Below are 21,375 nucleotides of genomic sequence, written 5' to 3'. Positions count from 1 at the left end.
CTGAGCCACCCAGGCGGCCCTAAATGATCTTATTAACAAAATAAATCAACCAGTTGGGTGGAGGGGAAACAAAAATTCTTTTTATTTTGGTGTTGACCTCATAAATGAATAGCTAATTCACATTGTATGTAATGTCTAAAGCAAGGAAAATATCACATACTCCGTGCTCATCAGCTGGTATCTGTAAGTATGTATATCAACAGATAATACCCACAAGGAAGCTAAAGAAGGGACCGGAGAACCAAGTGAGAGGGGACTTTTCTCATTTACCAGAGAGGTTCGTCCTAAAAACAGACTGCTAAGGGGTAGGGGAGGGCACAGAAATCACGATAACTTTAATATTCAGAGGTTATCAAACAGGTGAGAGAGCAGATCTGGTGTTGTACCCAACAGCAAAACTGGATTACTGTGTTGCAGCCACAGGAATAAAGACTTCAGCTCACTTTTAAGGAAGAACTGTCTGGTCAGACACTACAGGTCTCTGAAACACTATAGACGGTTTTTAGGAGGGAAGGAAGTCTGGGAATCCATAAGGTCCTTTTCTAATCTTAAATTCTAAGTCTCTGAACTAAGAGCACTTCACGATGACTACAATTTAAGGTAAAACTAAAGAACGCTTTCAAAGAAAATACCAAATAATGGTTAAGGTAATTATTCCAGAAAATGACAACAAGTAATATTGCCTTTTTTGGTGACTACCTTGCAAGTGCCCTTCCCAGTCTTAAAATAATACGTTGTAACTTAAAAACACACCTGTTAGCTCCTCACTTGAAACCTAGAGTGTCTTTTATTGAAGGTAAGAACAATATACAGATAAAATCCACATGAGGAACATACCTCTTCTGTTTGCAGAGGTCCTGACCTAGAAGTAGAGCCTAGAAAAAAAGTGGGTGCCCAGCATAAAGAAAGGGTGGCATTCTCTCGTCCCTCCCTCCCAGTATCTCCCAGAGCAGGTGACAACTCCAACAGAGCTAGGAAAGAAAGCGGAAGGGGGTGAGAAGACATGAGCAGGCAAGATGGGAACACAGGATCAGTTTAAACTGCTCAATGCATAAGCCAGCAGCAAAAGTATGCCTCTTTTGTTGTTATGATATGGTCAGCAAACTAGGTATTTTTTGACTCGTACAAAACTGGATTATAAAACTTTGGAGAAAATAAAATTAAATGGCTTTGAACTGAAATGACTCAGAACTCAAGGGAAAAAACCCTTCTTTAGGAATATAGTAACTGGGATTCAGAACCCATAGTTGCCACAGGAGAAAAAAGAATAGACAGGATCAGCAATGTGGAAATAAGACGAAGCATATTTATAACCACAAAGAGATAAGTTTAATATTTTTATTCACTTCATCACAGTATTACGTATTGCAAAATCAAAATTTAATGTAACCCAAAATATTTCATCCTCAGCTTAAATTCAAAGCAGAATTTCTAAGTTCCCCAATGTCATAAACTGCTGCTCATATCTATAATAAAGAAAGATTGAATAATGTGAACTTTTATGTAACAAATCCATTACTATGCTGGAAAGTTAGTTATAATATTTAGTGACTCATAATCAATTTCCCCAGGAAACAACATGGAACTAGCAGGAAACAAGGCAGACTGACCGGCACTTTTTTTTTTGCTTTATCTAGCTTCTGTTTCTTTCCCTTTTTCACACTGCTCAGACACCTGAGATATGGCTACATTTTCACATTTTACACAGGTGTGCCTTTGTACATACTTGACACCTCTCCTTGTTTTTGTTTTTTAATTTGAGAGAGAGAGAGAGAGAGCACGCGAGCACGTTCAAGTGGGGGAGAGGGGCAGAGGGAGACAGAGAGACAGAATCCTAAGCTGGTTCTACATTCTGCAAGGAGCCTGACACCAGGCTCGATCCCACGACCCTGGGATCATGACCTGAGCCAAAATCAAGAGTTGGATGCTCAACCAACCGAGCCATGCAGATGACCCATTTATACCTCTCCTTTATATGCCCTTCCCTTGGGTGGCTCAGTCGGTTAAGCGTCCAACTTCAGCTCAGGTTGTGATCTCACGGTTTGTGGGTTCAAGCCCCGCATGAGGCTCTGTGCTGCCAACTCAGAGCCCGGAGCCAGCTTCAGATTCTGTGTCTCCCTCTCTCTCTGCCCCTCCCCCACTCACACTCTGTGTCTCTCTCTCTCTCTCAACGATAAATAAACGTTAAAAAAAAAATTTAATGCCCTTCGCTGTTGTCTTTGTGGTGAACTCCTATTCGTCCTTCAAAACTCAATTTGCCCATTACCTCCTTGAAGCCTTCCTGTACCCAAATAGCTCATATATTGGATTTCCAAACTTTTCTCATCTCTTCACTACAGAGCTTGTATGAGAGCAATCTCCGTGGGATGCAGGGACATATTAGAAGCTAAAATCCATGTCACTTGGTTTCACTTAAGATTCTACCACACATCTACTAAATTATTCTTGGTCAAATGGCCCTAAATGCTCTCTCTAAAAAATGGGCATAAAATGTGAAGTGAGAGTTTCCAAAAACATGCCGTTAAGCCCTGGACTCCTTAGCAGAACCGTACTGAGAACAAAGCTTCTTACCATTATGATCCCAATGGAAGCAACTACAGTTACATCCCTAAAAGAAAGGTGGCAAATCATGAGGACAAAAAAAGCAGCACATCCCCTAACCTACACTTCAGATGGTGTGTACAAGGTGACTAATCTTATAGGGCTCCTTGCAGCTAGGTCTCATGACACAAATCTCCATACTGGAAACCTTAATCCCATTACACTAGAGTAATCTGACTCAAGTAGTTAGTGAAGTATTCTTTGAGTGAAACCGGACAATAAAACACTCCCTTTAAGCACGTGAAAGAAAAAGTTCATTTGTGATTCACCATATACGTTATTTTTATTTAAAGGGTGATATTTACTCATCACTTCTTGTGATATTTAATTCAGCATGACGCGTGGCCCCGACTTGCCTACACCATGCATATTAAGAGTGAACGCAACATATCAAGGAACCAAAGGTTCACCACAGTGACTTAAAGAAAAGAAAAACAAGAGGCCTAGAATTAAAATACTACGGTTCATGGTGGAAGAAGGATAGGAGAGAGAGGCACTGTGAGAGCCATAGTCACTGGCAACTGCTAGCCACTGACAAGGAGAGACACTTGGGGCCTTATGGGGCATGAATTTATAGCGATGGACCATATAACATACACATGCAACACAAGTGGTCACGATTGATAATTGTGGAATCTGGGTCATAGGTATGTGGGTGTTACTCTACTATTGTCTCTACTTCTAAATATTTGACATTTTCCATAATAAAAAGTAAAAACACACATTCATGAACACCACCAAATCAGTGATCTGAATCCCCCTTTTCAAAATCTTCCTTGAAATGGAGAAACAGACTTTAAGGTGGAGCAGTGTTGCAGAAGTGACTAAGGCATAATTAAAAAGTTAGTATGCTTAGGCTGTAGATGTGTATAGAAACTAACTTTGAAAAGAAGTCACAGGATTAATCAACATGTCTAAAACTAACGTGCTCCAAAAAGCGGGCCACAGAGATGGACATCAAGGTCAGCATTTCTGCAATGTCACTCGCACATTTCACAGGAGCTCTTCCAAATTCCTATTCTTCCCTCAGCTACCTTCAGCCTTCTTCCCCACTCAGAAAACGTGCTGGCTACGTGTACCCATGCTGAGCAAACAGAGCCCTTTTTTTACACTGCATACAACAGGATGTTACAACAGGATGTTTACTGAATTTTTAAAGCATGTTGTGCATTAATATTTTAGGGATGATTTACAATCAATATTGTCATCCTCCCAAAGGAGTCGTTTTCTTCATGGTATCTGCTGCTAACACCCACCCCAAATAAAAACTCTACTGGGACTGTCTTGGGTGTTATTTTTGCAAGCAATACAAAATGCTAAGTTTTAAAAATATTAAGTATATAAGAGCCTATCTTGGTAGAACATTTCTAATTAATAATCTTTTACAAATGTTCCCCAAATCAAACAAATTAGAACAAAGATGAATATGTCTATTTTAGCTAAGATCCAGAAGCATAAAGTGAAAATAAAGAATTTTCCTTTTAAATTAATTATCTAATTCATTTTAATTTAAAAATCATTGGAATTGGTTCTCTTTGTCCTCCTACTCAGACTGAGGTGAGGATGGTCATTAAAACTCAGAAACTTGGGGGTATGTGGGTGGCTCAGTCGGTTAAGCATCTGACTCTTGATGTTGGCTCAGGTCATAATGGGTACAGTTTCAATATCGCAAGATGAGAAAAATTCTGGAAACGGATGGTGGGGATGGTTGCACAACAATGTGAATGTACTTACTACCACTGAGCTGTATACTTAGAAATGGTTAAGATGGGGGGCGCCTGGGGGGCTCGGTTAATTTTGGCTGAGGTCATGATCTCACGGTTGGTGGGATCGAGCCCCACATCAGGGTCTGTGCTGACTGCATGGACACTGCTTGGGATTCTCTCTCTTCCTCTCTCTGTCCCTCCTCTGCTGTCTCTCACTCTCTCTCAAAACAAATCAATAAACATTTAAAAAAAAAATCAGAAACGTAGATATTTCTTTCTGTTCTCGGTTTGTTTTTCTTTCATATCCTTATCAAAATGAATCTCATTTAAACATCAGGATGTAAAGACAATCCATTCTGTGAAGGCTTTGTTTCTCAATAAGAAAGAAGAAAAGAAAAGAAAAGAAAAGAAAAGAAAAGAAAAGAAAAGAAAAGAAAAGAAAAGAAAAGAAAAGAAAAGAAGAGAAGAGAAGAGAAGAGAAGAGAAGAGAAGAGAAGAGAAAAGAAAAGAAAAGAAAAGAAAAAAGAAGAAAATCTCCATAGTAACCCTGAACATGACTAAGCTGTAGAACTTCCTAATACCTCCAGACATGAGCAAGAGCAGAGGACAGTGGAAGGGGAAGCTACAAGTAGAAGTGGCTTATGAGAGTCACCCTTGACCATGACAAATTCCCCACAAGCACATATGCCCCAACGGATCGAGCTTCTCATCATCCTTCTTCCAGCAGCCCCAACCTACTCTCCCAGGATGCTGAATTAAAGCAGAAGATATGATCACAGGACTCTCCTCCACATTCAAAGCTTAAAGAAGAGCATGGCCCTGTCTTACATGCAATTCATATCCGAATAGGGGGTTCTTGCACTGATTTCTTCTATAATATCTAACCTCTTCAACCAGCCCCTTACAACTGACTTCTCCTTCCATTCACTAACCCTAACAACTTCTAAAAATGTGTATCTGGTTTGTAAGACTAGAGAAAGGAAAGACATTGTATCTAAAATCTGCATTTACTAAGATGTTCTGCCCTTTGTCCCTGACCCCTGACTTTTCAGGAAGAAATCTTTCTTTCCGATGTCTGCCATCCTCAATTGTGTTAACCCCAAAAGGCTCCTGTGGTTGTCAAGAACAGCAGAAGGTCCTTTGTTCAGATAAATCAAGCATATGTGTGTCTTTATCTCCTTAAAATATACATAAAAACAAATAATACTTTAAAAAGATTGTCTGGGGGCGCCTGGGTGGTTCAGTTAGTTAAGCGTTCAACTTCAGCTCAGGTCATGATCTCGCAGTTTGTGAATTTGAGCCCCACGTTGGGCTCTGTGCTGACAGCTCGGAGCCTAGAGCCTGCTTCGGATTCTGTGTGTCCCGTTCTCTCTGCACCTGCTCCACTCACACTCTGTCTCTCTCTCTCTCTCAAAAATAAACATTAAAAAAAATTTTTTTTTAAATAAAAAGATTGTCTGGGGGCACCTGGGTGGCTCAGTGAGTTAAGCACCCAACTCTTGGTCTCAGCTTGTGTCATCATCTCGCAGTTTGTGGGTTCAAGACCCATGTTGTGCTCAGTGCTGACAGCATGGGGCCTGCTTGCGATTCTCTCTCTCTGCCCCTCCCCTGCTTGCTCACTCACCCTCTCACAAAAATCAATACATAAACTTAAAAAAAAAAAAAGATTGGCCAATCAATGGTAACAGCAGGAATGATGGCCATAAAATTATTTTATTTCTGTATTTAGTCAGTCACTCTCATACACACACACACACACACAGTTAGAATTACTATGTGTCGGTAGAAGTCTATCATGTCCACCTCTGACGTAAGCCCTAGGAGGTACTATTGCTAATCCCTTTATCAAATGAGAAAGCCTAAAATTTAGATACTTACAGTGACAGATTCCGTGAATGGTGGAACCCGTGTCTACCTTAGTTTGAAACCTAAATTCCTTACTCCCACACCATTTGACTTCTCCAAACATTGAGAGCCTTTCTGCAAGGAAAGGAGGTTAAGGTTCTAATTCAAATTCATTCTAGCTAATACCAGTTAACTACTAGTTAACTACTTGTTAACACTAGTAACTTAGGGTAATTAAATTCCAACCCCCCCCCCCCCCTCCTGGAAGCACTCACAGACACCTGTGTGAGATATAAGCTGGGTCTTGTTGTGGATGGATATGCTTGTGAATTATCTTCTCTTGTAGCTACATTACATATCAAACACTTTCTAATGGCAATGTAGTAATCAGTGGAAGAGGAAAACTCACGCCAACACCTCACCCTGCCACCATCATGTTTCCTGGGCCACAATTCTCCCCCAACCCCCACCTCTCCTGTGAGAGTCCTGATGGGTGCATCTATTCATGGTTTGGATAATCAGAGACAGTACCTTATTACAAATACACCATCCTATGAAGATGGCATGTCAGCCACCCAGCAACAGCAAAGAGTCAAACATATGACATTTACAATTGCCAGTTAGATATCAACAATTTCCACACCTCTTTTAAGAGGCATTTCATAATCTACCCTCTTTCATTTCACTTCTTTGCTGTCTCTCTAGAAACAAACTCTCTGAGGTTAAAAACTGTATTTTGCCATTGCTTTAAAGGTGCATATATAGTCTAATTAGTGTTGTGGTTTCTGAATGAGTCTACAATTTACCTAGCAATTCAAATCAAGAACCTAGAAGGCATTTTTTATTCCAAAATTTTCCTCATGCTTTGTATGTAATTATCAGTAATCCTGTCTCTCAATCTTCAAAACACATCCCAAAATGCATCTATCCACTTCTCTCCATCTCTCCTTTCACCTCTTACCTGGAAAATACCACAAGAGCCTCCTGCCAGTCAGACCCCACCCCTTGCTTCTCTTCTTGTCCTCCATAATCCATTCACTACACAGCAGCCAGTGTCAGATTATGTAACCTTCTGAAAGAGAAGTCTTTCAAATGGCTTGCCATTATGCCAATCATATAATCCAGAGTCTTTACCCTGTTTTGTAACCTAAAATCCCTGCCTTCCCTGACTTCATGTCTTAGGACTTTCACACCATCTTTTCCAACTACCTGGAAAGCTCCTCCCACCAGGTCTTCAAATAATTGGACGCTTCTTTTCATTGAAGTTCCAGTTTAGGGGCGCCTTGGAGGCTTAGTAAGTAAGAGTCCGACTCTTGATTTCGGCTCAGGTCATGATCTCACAGTTCATGGGATCAAGTCCCGCGTGGGGCTCTGAGTTAACAGCATGGAGCCTGCTCGGGATTCTCTCTCTCCCTCTCTCTCTGCCCCTCTCCTGCTCATGTGCACACACTCTCAAAATAAATAAATAAACATTAAAAAAAAAGTTATTCTTCCTCCATCATTCTTTGTCATTATAACTTGTATTATAGCTCTGTGATTATTTGATGTTTTCTTTCTCGTCTGTTTGCTTATTTATCATCTGTTTCCCCAATGTAAGTGCTACCGAGAGAGAGGAATTAGACTTGTTCTTTGCTATATATCCCAGTGCATAAAACACATACTTGACATACAGAAGGTGCTTCATAAACGCTGGCTATCTTTAGAACAGTGACTTATCAGTTGGGTGGATGTTAATTAAACTCAATACCTATTAATCTTTTTGTTATTATTGTTTTAATCAAAACAATTGTCATTGGTAACCTTGATAATTTACCTGTTTACTCACATCCTTATCCATGTTTAAGAATTTATGCCTCTGACTTGTTCCAAAAAGAATGTAAAGCAGCTGACTATGACACTGCATTTGGTTTAAAAGGTCAAAGCATCTCCACATAGGACATTACAGGAAATACCTGACCAACACTCTTCAAAAGTGTCAAGGTCGTATGAACCACAGAAAGACTGAAAAACTGCCACAGAGCAGAGGAGAAAAAGGAGACATGACAATCAAATGAAATGTGGTACTCTGGACTAAATCCTGGGACAGGAGAATGAAAAATGCTAGTAAAAAACACTAATGAAAGAGCCAGTAAAATCCAAACAAATTTTGAAGTTTAGATCAGAGTAACGTGTTAATGTTGGTTTCTTAGTTTTGACAACTCTGTCATGGTAACGTAAGATCTCTGGGAAACTGGGTGGGGCTACATGGAAACTCCCTGTACTATCTGTATAACTTTTCGCTAAATAGAAAATTATTCCAAAATAAAAAGTTTATTTAAAAAAATCAACATCTCAGGGTGCCTGGGTGGCTCAGGTCACAATCTCACAGTTCACGAGTTCAAGCCCCACATCTCGCTCACTGCTGCCAGCACAGAGCCTGCTCTCGACCCCCTGTCTCCACGCTGCCCCTCTCTCTCAAAATATAACGAGTGCACATGGGCTCTCTCTCAAAAATAAACATTTAAAATAAACACGTCAATCAATCAACATCTCCATACAGAAAAAAAATTCAATGTACTTTGACCACAGCTTGGCATTTTATTCCGAATAAAACAGAGTATAGGCCGTTGACTTACTGCTTTGAACCCATGTAACCATTTAAATATAAAAGCACAGTATTATTTTAATATTTGTCTCCTCACATTTGCAACCACAAAAGTAATTTTAAAACGACCATGCAGATGTATTCATTGCCTCTAATAGCACATTAATTCTACAGGCATGCCGAAAGAAGCGTCATCCCTCCCATTTTCTCTAGCAGGATGCTGCCCTATGCAATTAGAACCTCCACTGGCCAACCAGGTTGGGAGAATCTTCTGAGTCCCTATCAATCTGCATTCTGCCCATTGCTTCTTCTCTAAAAGGAGGAAGCACTAATGTTCTTAAGTGCATTGCGTCATCAGAGAACATAGCTTTTACTTGACAATTCACATGTAGCCAGTATTTCAAGAAGTCTTTCTAGATATTATTCTCGAATTTTCTGTTAACCGTTGACAAAGTTATTCCCTATTCATTCACTTGATAAACAATTACATCATACAGCAGTTGGGATCACACTGAACTTGGATAGCAAACTGGATTATAAATTAAAAAATATGAAAGCAAATTCCAGTGTAATGTTTCTACACCCAAGAGAGGTTTCATCATTTCATAAACACACCCAAAACCAAGGCACAAAGTACTGCAACCCACCCATTTTACACATAATTCTATAAATGTGATGTAAAATCATCTTCACACGGAGTACCTGAAATACCAGCATTTATTCTGGCTTCCATCACACACACACACACACACACACACACACACACACACGTATACTGTTTCATAGGTCATGGTGATCTCATTTAAGTAGGAGACTATTAAACAGTCAAGAAAATGACGCTGTGAAAAGAAATTAAGCCATTTGAAAGGCAGAAGTTGGACAGGTGAAAGGGAGTGGCACAGATTAAACCACTTAAATGAAAACATAGAGGAAGAGGGGAAATTTGTAACACTTCTCTGGGTATTTTGTGGTTTTGCAGTTGTCCGACCCTGGGCCAGTCCCTTAAATATTCTTAGTCTATGTTCTTTATCTATAACATTAAGATAGTAATGCCGGTCTACCCACTGAGTTCTTTTTTTTTTTTTTTTTTTTTTTTTTTAGGGATAAACAGAACCCAGCAAATGAAGCACAATTTAAAAATTTTTCAGCTGGCTACTTTTCAGCCAAAATGAGCTTTCAGAAAACTAAAAAAATTATTAAGTATAATACCATATTCTGGAACTGGGTAAAACAGAAAGCAACTCTAGCCAGCTAGAAGCTGAAAAATATTCTTGGGTAAGCACTTACCTTGGAGACTTGTCGAAGCCACCTTAAATACTCTGTGAATGTATCAAAACAAATGTAGTAAGTCTGGCTTTGGGGTCCAGAGGAGCTAAATGCTAAACAGTGCTGGTGCTTTTTCACTTCTTCTACCTATAAAAACAGAGACAAAAACACATCAGGAAAGCAGACCATTTACATAGTTCATTAACCATACCTTAGGTCAGTGAGCCTACACAGATTTGCATCTTTCCCTATATATGTTCCTCTTAATACTTAAAACACGTAAGTTCCTGAGTCTGACTAACCAACTTGAATTACAAGGAAATCGAAAATGGGGAGTTTTATCTTCTTTAGATTTCCCCACAGTAGTGAAATTCTCTTCTTCCTGTTTAGATTGGAACAGACGCCCTTTCTTATCTTTCTATATCCTCACAATAGGCTGCTGGGGTTCTTCCTTCCTTTGGGAGGAGTTTTACTTAAGACTTAAGGATTTTTACTGCAGAAGGATTTTTACTTTGAGCGACTTTTGTATTAGTCTGCATTACAACCTTTTTTAAAAAGAGGTCTTCAAGCGTGTTAAATAAGTTTTTAAAAATTTAACGTGAAATTGAGTTTAACGTGAAAGAAAACTCTACCATAAGAACTTTCAAGTCCTAATAAGGCAGCGATACAGTCAAATCAAATTTCCACTCCCAGTAAATGCTTCCTAAGCAGGAAAAGTCCAGACAATAAAGTAACATGGTATTCCACAAGCTCCTATGCTGCAGTTACAAAACTGATCACAAGTCATAAAGAGTAAAGAATTTTCAAAAAGATCAGTATCACAGACTATGTTCTGGGACCAAAAGGCAATTAAAAGTTAGATGTCAATAATAAAAATTCCATTTAAAATCCAAGTGTACTGGGGTGCCTGGGTGGCTCAGTCGGTTCAGGTCCGACTTCAGCTCAGGTCATGATCTCACAGTCTGTGAGTTCGAGCCCCGCGTCGGGCTCTGTGCTGACAGCTCAGAGCCTGGAGCCTGCTTTGGATTCTGTGTCTCCCTCTCTCTCTGCCCCTCCCCTCCTCGTGCTCTTTCTCTGTCTCAAAAATAAATAAAGACATTAAAAAAAAAATTAAAAAAAAAAAAATCCAAGTGTACTTAGAAAACTAGTAACACACTTCCAAACAACTAAGTAAACAAAAACAAAAACAAAAACAAAAACAAACATAATAGAAATTTAGATAGTCTTAGAACTGAACCATTAAAAAAATACATATCAAAATTTATGGAATGCAACAAAAGCAGTACATAGGGGAACATTTATAATTTTAAATACTCACATTAGAAAAGAAGGCAGAAAATTATTTTGATTGATACATGTCTCAAGAACTTAGGGGGAAAAATACCAAACCAAAAACTGAATAAATTCAAGCCAGAATAAAGGTGACATCAAAAAGCAGAAATTAAAATGTCATGAAAACCAAATATACAACAGAGAACATGAACATTAACAAAATACTGGTTCTTTGAAAAGGCTAATAACAAAGTAAATGTCAACAGATATTAGTTCATGATATCAGCTGAAGACAGACATAAATAACATTAATAATGAAAAGAGAGATAGGCCTACAGATTAAGCAGAGATTAAAAAGAACATTATAAACAATTCTGTGGCAAAATCTCAGAAAAATATATTTTACTAACACTAAATCAAGAAAGAAAAAAAAACCGAAGGCCTACATAGTCCTATAATCATTTAACAAACTGAATAAAACTTTTTCTCAAGAAATCTCAGGCCCATATCATTTTATAGATGAATTCTATCAAAGTTCCAAGAAAGAGAACATTCCAAATTTGTGCAAACTCATCCACCCAACAAAAAATGAAGAAAAATACTACAAATTATTCTATAACCAAAACCAGATCAGAGTAGTAACAGAAAAAAAAAATTATAGGCGAGTCTCAGTTATGAACACTTATCTTGAACAAAATGTTGCACCACAATCCAGAAATACAGAAGGAAAAAAACTGTATCAAAAACAAATTGGATTTACCTCAGGAAAGGCAAGATGATTTAACATTATTGGAACTATAAAATCATTAATCACATTAACAAATTAAAGAAGAAAACCAGGGGCGCCTGGGTGGCTCAGGTGGTTAAGTGTCCGACTTTGGCTCAGATCATGATCTCACAGCTCGTGGGTTCGAGCCCCGTGTTGGGCTCTGTGCTGACAGCTTGGAGCCTAGAGCCAGCTTTGGACTCTGTGTCTCCCTCTCTCTCTGCCCCTAACCCACTAGCATCCTGTCTCTGTCTCTCTCAAAAATAAAATAAACAAACATTAAAAAAAGGAGGAGGAGGAGGAGAAGAAGACCATATGATCATCCCCACAGCTGCAGAAAAAGCATTTGGTAACATTCACCACCCATTCATCATTCATGACAAAAACTCCCAGCAAACTAAGAACACAAATAACAACTCAAGCTGACAAAGTGTATTTATCAAACATCTAAGGGAAACTTCAGTGTTAATGATGATATACCACTCTCTTTAACATCACTGAGAAGACAAGTATCTACTGTTTCCACTCAATACTATACTAGAGTCCTGGCCATTACAGTAAGACACAAATATGTATTAAAGAAGAAAAAAATTGTCATCTTTTTAATATTACATGATTAGCTACATAGTACACTCCAAAGATTCTATAGACAGTATATTAGAATAAATAAGAAAATTTAGCCAAGTGGCTAAATATAAAATCAATACTCAAAAGTCAGCTGTATTTCTATACACTAAAGACAAAATATTTTTTAATGCGATTTAAGCTAATCAATATAGACAGAAACTAGACCAGTGATTTCTGGAGGATGAGGAAAAGAGTGGAAGGAAGGGGGATAAAAGGAGCACAAGGAAACTTTCAGGGGTGATATGATCATTCTTATTCACTGTGGTGACGGTTGAATGGGTGTGTTTAGCTAGCTATACTGTTACCAAATTATCATCAAAATGTGCAGTTTAATGTCTGTCGATTATACCTCCATAAAGTTTGGTGAAGATGCAGAGAAACAGGAACACTTGTACACGGATGTGAGTGTAAAATGGTACAACAACTTTGGAAAGCAATTTGACATCATCTTGTAGCATGTGCATATGCCCTATAGTCCAGTAACTGCACCCCTAAATGTGTATCTAAGAGCAGTATTTCTCAAGGAAGTAATTTATTTTAAGGATTTTGAATTAAACAGTTCATTGTACATTGTGCAGGACTGTCTAATACTTCGTGTGACTTTTTTTTCACTGAGCCCCTGCCCTGTAAAGGCCGATAGTGTCCCCTTGCACCAAATATATTGGTATTAACCAAACACTCTACTTTCCACGTTTCCCAGAGTTTCCGCAATCAAGGTGAAGTCATGTGACTAGTTCTGGCCAATGAGCCACGAGCAGAAGTGGCACGTGTCACTTCTGCATCCAAATATACAAAAGCCAGCTTATGACTCTCCAGTTACCTCTTCCCTTGCTTAAGCACCAAAGGAAGGTTGCATGTTCCAAATGTTATAAGGGAGCAGAGCAGGCTGGGTCCCTGTACAGTTATGGGAAAAAAGAAATCTCTACCAATCTACAGTGGACGTTTAGTGGAATGAGAAAATTTAAGTCACTGACATCTGGGGGGGATTTGTCACCATAGCATAATTTAGCTTACATCAACTGATACGTTGACTGTTCAATCACTTCACAATCAAAACACTTGCACATATTATCCAATGTCCCCTTTGGGCACAGTACCTCTGAGAACTACTGTCCTAGAAAAACTACTTGTGTACCAGGAGGCATATCAACATAAGCCCATTTTGGCAGAATCATTTATAATGACAAAAAACTAGAAGCAACCCAATGTCCAACAGGAAAATTACTTAAGAAATTATGAGAATTTAGAACACTTACAGAGGGAAACGTTATACAGAAATGAAAACCACGTACAGAAAGCAACATAGAATCTTATTATGAAGCATAATACTGAGTGAAAAAATTCAATCACAGAAGCCCACACATGGTATGATACCAATTTTATTCAGATCAAAAACAAGCAAAACATAGTTACATCATAAAACTTATTTTAAAAAAGAAAATGGTGAATACATATTCTAGGACAATGGGTGGAAACCTTTGGGGTTGGGGGATACCAGTGGGACAGATGTAAAGAGAACACAGGTAGAAAACATTGGTGTTTATATGGCTGTGATTCCTAAACTGAATAGCAGTAGGTAAATAGTTATTCAATTTATTATGCATCATAATTTAACAAATATTAAGTAAAATATTAAAATGTTACATCTAAAAACCGATGTTAAATTCTACAGGATAAATTAAATATAATGTAATACTTGCACAATGAATAGAAGCTTATCTATTAAATAATTTTCCCCAACAATGAAATTTTAAGAGCGCTTCATTTAGCTTTATATTTGGAATTCGACATTTGAAAATGGGAATTAATGATCATGCTCAAGTAGTGTTGTGTTTGATTTATCAGCAATTATTGCTAGGTTATGGCCAATCTATCTCACACTTCATTTCTAGCTCTGCTTCATAAATATTTAAAAAACAAAACCAAAAACCTTCCATTTACTCTTAGCTTTTCCTTCAACAGAATGAGCAGAATGAAAAAAGGAACAGATACACATTAATGAAAACTCAGACGGCAAAGAGTGAGTTATTTTTCCCTAACTCGGTCAACAGGTTTTAAAAGACTGTTTTTCGACATACTCAATTATTTTTAAAGGCATAGTACAAAACAGGTTTTACAAGGTTTGTCTGTGAGAAAAGGAAGCCATTTCAATTCATTCAATGGTAGAAGTCCATCCAATAATAGGCCTGGGAAACAAGACAAGTCTCTAGCCCTGAATGAAAATGCTAATTATAACTTGATCTTCTGAACCTTATCTGAACATTCCACTACTTTCCTGCCTCAGCTTCTCTGAGCACAATAATCTTTCTGGCCATCTCCTTCATATGTCAAAAGATTTTTCACCCTTCAAGTTCCACCATAATTGCTACCTCCTTCATCACAGAATTCCCCGATTCCCCCAGAACAAAATGTAATCTCTCTGCACTACTTTTTTGCATCTTAGAGCAGATTTTATTGTGTCCATCCTTCATCTCCGGATAGTAAATTATAAGCAATTCAAAGGCAGGGATGATGACTTATCCATCTTGGTATTTCTGGGGCACCAAGCAAAGTGGCTTCCCCACAGAGGTTATTTAATAAATAGTTATATTAAATTTGCCTAAGCAAACACCTAACATCATAGAGAAGAAATAGACTGTTGACCTAACGGGGCATCAAACATCTAATATGCATTTTTAATGATGACCTATTGGAGTAGTAATGATGACCAATTTTTCAGAATTCAATCCAAAGGACAAAATCTTCAGTAATAAGACACCAGTAATTCTTCAACGCTCAGACAAAAGTTAAGTAATGGCTTCAAAATAGATGACTGAAATAGATCTAAATGTACCTTGCAGCCTGGCCAGAATCTTTTTTTAAATGATCAAGTATTAGTCTTCTTAGGATTAGACTGTCTAATAGCAGAGGGGCGGGTAGGGAACTGACATGGGCTATTTACATAAGGAGAGACTACTTTAAATTATGAATGAAGAATGAATTTGCTACATAGCAAGTGAATAATAACGGCATTTACTACTGCACACATCTGATTTTACCTAATTCATTCCTAATCCCTGGAATAAACAGATCAAATATTTGCCAATTTTAAAAAGTTCACTTCAACAAAAGTGGTGTTTTATTTTCCCCTCTATTTATATCCTCCACGTTCTGCCGTCTTTCCCATGCCCATTCAGGGAAGAAAACAGTAAAGAAAATATTTGCTTAATATGCCCCCAATTTTCACACACCCTTTTCTTCATCCAAATTTGCCTTCCCATTTATTAAAAGATTATCCTATCATTTAAAAATCAGGAAATACTAACATGTAATTATGGTAATGACACATCTACCAACACTTGGGAATTAATAAATTGACATGGCAAAAAAAAGAATGTATCATTTTCCCAAGCAATTTGGTTCTATTTCATAAATGATAGGAATAAAATAATTGACATGCCCAAAGAAAAGCAGCTAGCAATGTTGGGAATAACTAACAGCCATATCTCAGCTCTTCTCTGAAACAAGGTAACATTTCAATTTCAAAAATTATGAATGGCTAAACTGATAAACTAAAAAATGCTAACTTCACTGGTCACTAAACAAAAATAAACAGAGAAGTAGGGCAAAGTCGGATCAAAGATTCATGCAAGAGAGAAAGAGTCTAACCTTTGGTAAGAATGCTTGAATGATCCTTAAGCCCTGGACTTAAGGATCATTATTCTATCCTACACAAGATACACTCAAGATATCAAGAGATGTCTGCTAATAAATAATAACTTATCATCTGTAGCCTAAAATATAACACTGACTTTTAGTTGCTGTTTCAGGTCTATAAATAAGATGCATGTACCAATAAAGTGATCGTCACCAGGGCCTCGCGTGAGCCGATGCGTGGCCATTTTCCACAACTCCACCATCCAACAATGCCCACTGGTGGAGCAAAACAGGAACTGAGTAAGACCTCAGATGAGTGAAAACCATGGACCCCATATTACAGAAATGGCCCAAAGTGAGCTTAATAACACTGGGGAACCCGTTAGCATTTTGTTCATTTTGAACTTACTTTTCCACCAATGAGAGGCAGAACATGCATCTTTCCGGCCCAGCTGTCTTTCACAGATGACACCATCAGGCAGGTCCCACACAGGATGACTTGGCGTCTGGCCCATCGGTTCACCGGCAACTGCATTTTGCCTTTACGGACGTTATACATTCCTGAGAGCTGAATCCGTTCAGAGCCACCAGTGCTGTGGGGTTTTCCTGAAACAAACACGCAAACATCTGAGTCCAAAGAAGTGAGTTTTCAACTCGTTGGCATACCAGATAAACCACCTGGACCACAGAGAATAATTATAGGCAACGACCTAATTTATAATCGAGAGACTCTGAAATGTGCAGTAATACAATTATGGTAAGAACTACCACATCTACTCCACACGTGCATTTTAATTTTGGGCGAAGAAGAGCTTTTTCCTTAAAACCCAAGGAAACGACCATTTTAACTCCTCTGTTACAACCCAAGTGTTATTTTCTTCTATATCCTCCACCATTTTTGTTTACATTTAAAAAAGGGATGACTTCAAGATTTTTATAAATGGCTCGAGTTAATTTCAGTACACTTGGAAGAAAACATTACAGACCAAGATAGGAAAATAACCTTCAAGATTTGGCATTTAATGAAACTAATCTGTTGTAATGAAATTAACTGATGACATTCTTCCTTCTACACTGACTCAATGTACACGTACTATTAAGGAGATGGAAAATAAGTAACTTTTCTAATAAGAAAATACTACTTGGTGGCAATGGTTAAGTCCTCAAAGACAGACTTAATGCCAATTCTATGAAGGTTGGTGAGTGGTGCTTCTTGTGCCTCAGGAAGACAGAGACACAGGGAGATGCACTGAGCCTCAGAGACAAAGAGGGCACTGGGAAAGATCTTAAGAGTCTTTGTTTCCAAGCTGAAAATGAATCTGGCAGAATGACTTGCAGACAAGTCCCATCAACTAGATGGGAGAACTCCTGTGACTCACGTGTCACAGCGTTATAAACAAGGAGAAAACCATTGCCAGTTGTAGACATTGAATGTATAGTATCAAAGAGGACCGAAACCCACTCTCAGAAATAAATTAATGAGAGACACGTGTCCTCGCATAGGACCCAAGCCAGAAGTGTTCTTTTACTTGGAAATTTGCCTAGCTGCCAAAGGCTAGCAGAAGAAACATATTCAAGAGACATTATATTCTTATGAATATTAAGAACTAACATAAATACCAAGTAGTTTTGGTAGATGTCTAATACCTACTGGAGAAGGAAACGAAAAGAGCACCAGCACCAAAAATAGATCTCAAGAGATCCAGCGTGTTGGAACCATCCCAATACATACCTTTGGGCAGAAATAACAAAACCAGCAGGTTTGAATTTCACTTCCTCTTTCTCCCGGTACATCAGAATGTTTTATAAAATAGATACTGCACACTACATAATTTTGCTGGGGCCGGGCCAGCATGGAGTGTAACAGTGGTTCAGCTATTTAAACTTGGTGCCCAGCAAACAACTACACAGCTGCCACCCGCAAGGGAGCTGAGGGCCCCGCTGAATTGTTCAGTCACCAGATGCTAATGTCCCACAAAGAGATAGGAAGCCCAGGAGACTTCACATCAGACACGACTTGCCAAAGGCTGCCAATGATGGATCAGACCACAGTCAGTCGCTTGTCCCCTTCTGTACTAGTTCATTTACACCCAGAAAGAAAACGCTCAGACTCCCAGGCTAAGAGCTCCTTTCTACATGACAGACATTTCCTGTCGGAAAGAAGCGCAAGATTACTAGATTTCGAAACTCCAATCTCCACAAAATGTAATAAAGTAACACAGGCTAACGAGAGATCTGATCTAAATATGCATACGTGTGTGTGCATGGGCACACACACACACACACACACACACACACACACACAAGCCTACATACAGACTAATGAATGCAAAGGAGACATTTTATTTAGCCCATCTGAGAATGGCTTCGAGGACACATGTTAACCTGTCACATTTATGTAGATCTGTGAGTAGAGATTAATGAAAAAGACAACAGGGGTACATAAAGACAGCCCTTCAATTCTCCCAACTCCACAAAAATCCTACAGAAAGTCCCAGAACAAATCACCAGATAGAGTGGACTATATATCCCAGAGAGAGAGAGAGAGAGAGAGAGAGAGAGAGATAAAGAGAGAGAGAGAGAGAGAGAGAGATAAAGAGAGAGAGAGAGAGAGAGAGAGAGAGAGAGTGAGTGAGTATGGACACATCAACAGAGATAGGCTTTTTATTCTCTAGTTAGAAAAATTCCCAAAGTGCCTGAATAGTCTTGGAGCCTAATGGTAAGATCAGTCTGTCCTTGGAAAGCCCTAAACATCCCAGCCTGAATCAAACCCCTCCTTGTCTTGTTCTGAGTGAATTTCAATATCCTTGTTGTCTGCTCCCTCCCTGGGTGTTCCAGATCACACACGCCCTCGGGACTTGCTGTGTACCAAACAGGGTTCCGGGGAATATGGAGATGAATAAGACTCTACACCTAGGCAATCAGCCACGTGCACCCTCCTTTGCGTCAGACTTCTTTATTCTATGACATAGGAATTATTTTCTCTCTCCCTGCCAACTCTCAAACTTCTCATTTCGGAGGAATTCCAACTGTCCCATGCTCCAATAAATATTGACAACACCAAGTGACCAATGCCTGCCAATTCAAAGTTGGATCGGTCGTGAAAACTTTTACTTTAGAAATGTTACTCTAATTCCCTGCAGGTTTAAGGCATTTCTTACATGACGCAGGAGGAAAGATAGACAGCAAAAGCAAGTATTTCAAGCTGAGATAGAGACCTGACCACAGCAATGTTTGCTGCAGTCTACTTCAGTTTCGTCTATCGGCAGAGAATTTTACTAAATAAATGATTCAAAGTATTTATTCCTTTAAGGGAAACTACGGTCTGTTCTGCTACAGTATGTGATTCATTAATACCAATGAGCTCATATGATTGTAAATAGAGGACTGGTGTCATTTTAACATGCTGTATTATGTTGGTTCATAAAGATTTACTCTAGGCAAAAGGAGCCAGATTGGTAGAATTCTAACTTTCAACAGCAAAGGGAAAAACCCACAGTAAATACACCGTCTCTGCACCCACAAGACAGCATTACTACTGTTCTGTCACTGTGCATTTTTAATATTCCTTAAGGCAACTCAATGTCCAGCCTGCCTGGGCTGCCTGGGTTAGCTCCTGCGGCCCATCGTTACTTTTGTTAGTATTTTGGTTATAAAGATGCATGAACTTAGAGTCCTACCCCCTTCCAACTGCATTTTCCCGTAAACTTTTATTTCTCACTTACAATTTTGGAGAACAGGGAAATTTTCAGGAACATCTACAGAGTAACAGAAACACCTGTTTTAACTCTAAGACTGTTGAAACAACAGAGAAATAAGTACAAATTTGGCTGTTGCCAATTACATGCCTTTGCGAAATATATAACCACGTCTATCATTGCAGTGGCTTAAAAAGACTCCATAAAACTCTTTTAAACTCTTCCCCTCAAGAGATGAGGCCTAACTCCACTCCTCTTGCATGTGGACAGTACTTAGTGACTGGCTTCTAACAAAGAGAATGTGGCAAAAGTGAAGCGACTTCTGAAACCAGGTCGTAAAGGGCATATAATCTCCTCCTTGCTCTCTCTCTAGGATCACCCCCTCTGGAGAAACCAGCTGCCCTGTCACAAGGACACTCTGGAGACCCTACGAAAAGGCCAACAAGGTGAGGCACTGAAATTTCCGGCCAACAGCCAGCAAGGAAGTGAGGCCCCTTTTCACCAGCCGCATGACTGAGCCATATTGGAAGCAGATCCCCCAGCTCCAGGCAAGCCCACGGAACTGCTGCCCCCAAATCATCTCGACGGCGGACCTCAGGATACTTGAGCCACAACCACCCAGCTAAGCTGCTCCTGAATTCCTGATTCCGAGAAACTAGAATAAATGTGTGGTATTTGAAGCCATGAAATTTGGGGGCAATAACTAATACAACTTTACTAAGTCGGTGTCAGTTCTATTTACCCAAACATAGCATTACTTTAATAACCCACTTTCCCCTAAAATAATCCACAGAACTTTGTACAAATAGTAAAGGTCTACTGTAATCAGAAATATTAACAAACAAGAAGAATAGTATATAAAGCAATCACGACGTCCACAACTTAAGAGAACGGAAGTATTCATGATGATACGGCACCAAAACCTAAGACAGCCTGATCACTGCATAAAAATCAATGGAAGAATTTACCATGCCCCTAGAGCTGGAAATGGTCAGGAATAAGTGAAAACATTCAACCCTCACCTGACCTTCTCTACCTCTAGAGCTTAGACTGACGAAACTCTAAAGCATGTTTCTTATTGCATATAAATCCTTAAATCCTTCTTGACTACCTTCAGTGACAGAAAGACTGAATTAAATTACTTGCCTAGGGTCATTTCAAGAGCTGGCAGAAGGATTTCAACAACCCATAACAAGGTCTAGAGACCTGAGCACTGAACTGGCACCTGGGAATTTGGTCTCACAGCTGAAAGGCTAAACAGGCTCAGCGAGACGTGCTGGCAGGAGCTTTGAAACAGATTTAAGACTAGCTGCTTTTAGCTAATGGAAATGACAACCAGCTGCTAAATAGATTTGGGGAGGGTTAATTTGTGTA

At 39.0% G+C, this 21,375-nt stretch overlaps 1 protein-coding gene across 1 annotated transcript in view; it reads right to left on the bottom strand.

Annotated features, from left to right (window-relative positions):
* Positions 1 to 21,375, bottom strand: part of PHLPP1 (PH domain and leucine rich repeat protein phosphatase 1) — a 213,891-nt gene that overhangs the window by 92,674 nt on the left and 99,842 nt on the right. Inside the window, exons 2-3 of the mRNA XM_043559032.1 lie at positions 16,713 to 16,909; positions 10,024 to 10,149 (exon numbers count right to left, since the gene is read on the bottom strand). Of these exons, the coding sequence (XP_043414967.1) occupies positions 10,024 to 10,149; positions 16,713 to 16,909 (323 nt within the window). The remainder of the gene's footprint in view (positions 1 to 10,023; positions 10,150 to 16,712; positions 16,910 to 21,375) is intronic.

Source organism: Prionailurus bengalensis, chromosome D3 (assembly GCF_016509475.1).
Source record: "Prionailurus bengalensis isolate Pbe53 chromosome D3, Fcat_Pben_1.1_paternal_pri, whole genome shotgun sequence".
Lineage (NCBI taxonomy): Eukaryota > Metazoa > Chordata > Mammalia > Carnivora > Felidae > Prionailurus > Prionailurus bengalensis.
The sequence above is the reverse complement of the archived record's forward strand: the minus strand, read 5'-3'. Positions and strand labels throughout refer to the sequence as shown.